Source organism: Diprion similis, chromosome 12, assembly GCF_021155765.1.
Source record: "Diprion similis isolate iyDipSimi1 chromosome 12, iyDipSimi1.1, whole genome shotgun sequence".
Taxonomy (NCBI): domain Eukaryota; kingdom Metazoa; phylum Arthropoda; class Insecta; order Hymenoptera; family Diprionidae; genus Diprion; species Diprion similis.
The window spans coordinates 1,864,344-1,869,426 of record NC_060116.1 but is presented as its reverse complement, the minus strand read 5'-3'; the positions used below and the strand labels follow the sequence as shown (position 1 = coordinate 1,869,426).

The 5,083-nt window shown below is 40.7% G+C and overlaps 1 protein-coding gene across 1 annotated transcript; it reads right to left on the bottom strand.

Moving 5' to 3' along the window:
* Positions 1–4,293: 4,293 nt before the first annotated feature.
* On the bottom strand, positions 4,294–4,832 carry LOC124413370 (KRAB-A domain-containing protein 2-like). Its single transcript, XM_046893902.1, has 2 exons — positions 4,793–4,832; positions 4,294–4,718 (listed from the first exon to the last, which is right to left on the bottom strand). The coding sequence occupies exons 1-2, from the start codon at positions 4,830–4,832 to the stop codon at positions 4,294–4,296; spliced, it is 465 nt and encodes a 154-aa protein (XP_046749858.1).
* Between the last annotated feature and the right edge of the window lie 251 nt (positions 4,833–5,083).

Below are 5,083 nucleotides of genomic sequence, written 5' to 3'. Positions count from 1 at the left end.
TATTATTAAATCATCAAAATCAAAACATCCACAGTATTTTTGGAGACGAAGTATAATAGTGTTCCAGGATTAATTATCTTCTATAAAATATATCAAATATTATATTAGAGAACGCTCTTGTATCGCAGCTAAACATTAAGCAAGCAAATTAATCAATTATCTTCTATATAACCCTTCATTATATTCCCTAGCATACTAGAACATTCTAGAAATAAAAGTACGCTTGTAATATAACGCCCCGTACGCTCGAGAACGCCGACATTGTATAAAATCAAAACCAATATAATGATGTAGGTAAAGCTCACACGGATTCAACCCTAGGAAGCGACGATCTCGAGCATACGCGCGTTACGCGCCCGAAGGCCACCTCGTAAAGTTGTGTTAGACCCCCTACTCCTTCAGTACAACTACCAAGGGACCGCGCGCCCATCGACGAATACACTAGCGCGTTGCACCAACACACATATACATGAAACTCATACCCATAACATACACTAATTCAAATCCTAAAAAACGAATACCACTCTAGTTCTCAATCTTAGAGAGGGGGTATGGAGCAAAGAGTTGGGGGCACAGTCCAAAGTCCAACTTTGCACCCAACTCCAATAAATCCCATAGCATAGCATATCAGCCTAGTTTTAATTCTTAGAATAAGGGAAAGAAATGCGTTGTGTGGGGCAATGCTCGAGGAGAGGATTTCACACCCCTATCGTTGCCGCTCTGAATAAATACGAGCACCCAGCGATCATTCGCTCTCTTGGTTTTTATCTCCAGTAGCTACAATTACTCAGTAGATCCTCGCGGTAAAATCCTCTAGCATTTGCATTCCGACAACGAATCTCTGTCCGATTCATTATCCAATTTTATATTATTAAAATTTGTTCATTCTTATTCTGTGTGTTCAATCAAAATATATTCTACTTTAAACCAATTCCAAATCTAAATTCTGTGTTCATTTAAAACAAGTTCCTTCATCACGCCTATACCACAGTTCCGGAAGAAGCCGTCTCATAAAAGGTAAGGTAAATGTTATTCTAATAATTTATAACAATTTCCAACTCTCCGTTAATATCCAATTACGCGAATTCGATCAAGTTGTGTTCATTTCACTCTAGTGATTAATCGATATTGGCGACCCACAACTACTGATGTGAAGTCTAGCTAATCATGCGCGATAATCTCTAGTGGCAGTTTTGGGGAATTTTCCTGGAGTGCCGCTCCGACGTCACAGCAGCGTCGAGGTAAGTTTCCATGGACGGTGAAAAGCAGCCGCAGTCTAGTAACTTATTTGATGTAAGGCTTCCGCAGCGGCCATGGTGGTTTCGTTTTACGTCAAGTTCGGCACGGTTCCGCTTCGTCTGGAACAAAAAACGCTGTTCGATCCCGTTTGTCTGACAGGTACGGTGAGTTCTTTCGATATAATAGTCTGGCTGATCGCGTTCGGCCGTCCGACGCGTTGGCTAAGATCACGATCGCTGTCGATACGTTTGTATACATCGATCGCGAGACACAACCCCAAAGCTAATGCGTGTTTCTGTTTTGGTAGGTGGAACGCCATCCCTTCGTAACAACTTGTGACGAGATGTAACAATCGCATCTCCATATCTGGACCGAATATCCCATACCTGCGGCACGTGCTTCCTTGTAAGCGTGATGCGGCCAGATATTGTAAGACATATACAGGACACTATTTGATGCTTGTACCACTTCTGCTGGTAGGATAGGATGTCCAACGGCCTGGATCGCGCTGGTCCGAGTAGACGTGCTTCTCTCGTGGGCAAGGCCAACCTGCCACGTTTGCTGCGCCGACCTGTGCTACGGCGGGCGATGCTCCGATGAATAACTGTGGTTTGCCGACAGTTTGATTACCGAAAGTGCATCTGAAGATATCGGTGTCCTCCCGGTGGTTCTTCGATTACCCAACTTTATTTTCGATGAAAAGTCTACCGAAGAATACTTTCACGATGCGTCGTATGACGTGATTACTCTGCGAAAATTAGTTTGTAAGAATATATCGATTGACGACGTTAGCAAAAATTCTGTGTTGTTCATAGCAGAATGAGAAGAATTTGCTGTAAAACGTTCACCATTTCTCAAATGCTATAACCGTACATGTACCGCTGGTCGCGATGAGTTGGGTCAGTATTAAACAATGATGCTTTTTGTATGGTTATGTGATGAGAATATTTTATAACATATAATTTACGTACAAGAGATATTGTTGTATTAAATCACTAGTTTTCATCCGATTTATGTATATGTGTTCATGTTTTTCTTAATGAACTATTTGTCTTACATAACTTTCTTCATTGATTATTTCGTTATCCTCTGTTCGTGACATGCCAAACGTGCTCCTCGATCCTACGGATAAAATGCTAATCTGGTCGAATTTTAAACTCGCGTATCTCTGAAACTGGATGGTCGATTGATCTCGAATTGAAAATAAATAAGCATTACTGCTCGGATTAGTTTTCGACCAAGTTTTGATTTGAGACGTCAACTTACCTTCGTTGCTCGAGCTGACGAGGACTGCGACTGGGGTAGGAGTGTGTAATTCGTGTACGTTTGGTTTAAAGTAAAAGTTTTGAATTTTTATCAGACTTGAACGTTTATTAATTCGCTTCGGTTAATGATACCATAGTAAAATGTTCGGAGTAATAGTACAAGAAATGCTCTCTGGCGGACTGACAAAAATACTGTTACAGCTTGTGAGATGTAATGCTCGAAATGACGGAGTAACCGGGTGGTTCGAAATTGTGGAAAGTCGTGCTCCAATTGGATTATAATATTATTTACAATCAAATTTGTTTCATCAACTCGGGCTCGGCTTATGGTATCTATTTGATATGCGAATAAGCGTAATGATTTCTCGGCTGCTCGGGTGTTGCGATGGTATTGGATTGTTGGTGATAATTCGCATATGGAGATGTTAGTGAGAACATGTGGCGGATTGTCAAGAACGCAGGTAAGATAATACGTAAACAATTAGCAATGATATTCTAGTCTGAATCCTTTGGGAGGTTAAAATATGAGTTCGTAGTGTCTGATTATTGATATATTGATCTTATGATATAAGGGAAGTGCGTATGTATGTATCCGTATATGTTGTAGCGTGACAGTTCTTTTGAAGAGAGAAAAGAGGTTAGGTGATAAATTCGTATTTATAATCAAGTATATTTGTTATGTACAAACCCCGCAATCGTACAATGCGCGCATTGTACGGGGCCGTTTGTACAATCCTGGTTTATACGGGGTTTGTACAAGTTATTCTGTACAGTGCGCGCAATGTACGTTTCATGCCGTACACTGCGCGCATTGTACGAGAGTCTTTGTACAATCCTGCACTAATCACATGTATTACATATGTGTGTTGGCCAGCGAATAAATATTTACGTTTCACATTAATGAAAATTGATAATTATTCTTTTTGTCTGCTGCAAGAACATAATACATGAAAATGAATGTATCGAGTCTTATACTATACATTTACTTATTACTTATTGCAACACGAACTAGAATTGTGACAACGCGAGTTACATAAAACATTGTTCTTTCTACAGATGCATCGGTTATTTTTACATTTAGTAGTACAAGAGCATCGGAGGAAACCTTGCCCTCCCACCAACGAAGACTTGTTATTGGCTGCTCTAACAGAAGTAGTTTGTTCAGGGACATCCTTCCCCTGAAGAAATTCGGCCGTAGCTGGGGCTATTCGATTCCTACTAAATAATTCAGAAATAATTCCGCTCTGGGTTCCGATCTTATAAAATCCATCTTTAGTTACATTCATGATGACCCCTGTATCATAATACTAGCTTTAATAATGATAATCATAGTAAGAGAAAAATAAATAGAATCAGCAAGTTACCTATTAAATTCCTTGAATCGGCCTTGCTCTTGTCAACATCGGGGACCGGTAATAATACAGACATTCCCCTCTCTAGCGGTTTGAATTTAGCATCACTAGCAAGTCTCATTCTTTTTGTTTGATTTTCCAGGCCTTGAAATGCAACCTCATGACTTCGCTTAATACTCTCGTGAGTCTCGGCTATAGTTTTTTCTTCAGGAATTGAAGATAAACTGGAGGTGGAATTATTTAGAAGTTCTTCAATTTCTTCTTCCGTATTGAATAATGCTAATATTTCTTGTGGCAATGCCGAGTCCTTCAACCCTTATTTCGCTTCTCGACCAAAGATCGCCCGGTGGGGTGACTGCTTGATTCCCGTATGGAAGCTATTGTTTTTCTGAAATTGAACGAAACGCAAGCCCTCACTCCATTTTGTCGTATTATTATCAGTCATCCACGCCCGCAGCATATCTTCCACATCTCGATTTGATCTCTCTACGCTTCCCTAGCTCCTGAGAGTGGCGAGGTTTCCCATGGACAATTTTTAATCCAGGCCACAAGAGCGAGAGTTCATTTATGATCGAATTCACGAACTCACTTCCATTATCTGGCTGAAGCACTGCAGGAGCACCGAATACACAAAACAAGTCAATTAAAACGTATGCCACTTTTGCAGCGGTCTTCGTTTTTAAAGGCCTGAGGAGTACAAATTTAGTCAAATGCTCTTGATAATTTAAAATAAACTTGTAGTCTTGATCTTTGCAAGATTGCATATCAATGAGATCCACTTGCGCCCGGGCACTTACTTCTTTCAACAATAATGGTTTCACTACGACACCCTTTTTCGGAAAAGATTTTTTTCTTTGGCACACTTTACAATGTTGCAGAAATGATTGAATAATTTTTCGTTGAACATCTTGATATTTCCGATGAATCACTTCATACATCTTGTGAACGCCACCGTGCCCTGTTTCAATGTGAGCATTCTTCAGGATGTCGAAAAGTTCACCGTTATGTACTGTAACGGGCTTTTTACTTCACCCGGGGGAAAGCGGGGTCGGCACAGAGGCTCGTTTACAAAAATGGCGTTGACCAACACGGCAGTAGAAAGATGGAAAAGTGATAATTGACGGAACTGCAGAACAGGTGTTGGGCGCCAGGCTCGAGAGAGCCGTAAGAGACTATACTCCTACCAGGTTCAAAATTTACGGTCCTATAGCACTTGTTCGCCGACTC

Coding starts and splice junctions, on each gene's coding strand:
- LOC124413370 (XM_046893902.1), bottom strand. CDS start 4,832: ATGCTCACATTGAAACAGGGCACGGTGGCGTTCACAAGAT. Junction 4,719..4,792: donor CACGGTGGCGTTCACAAGAT/GTATGAAGTGAT, acceptor AACATTGTAAAG/TGTGCCAAAGAAAAAAATCT.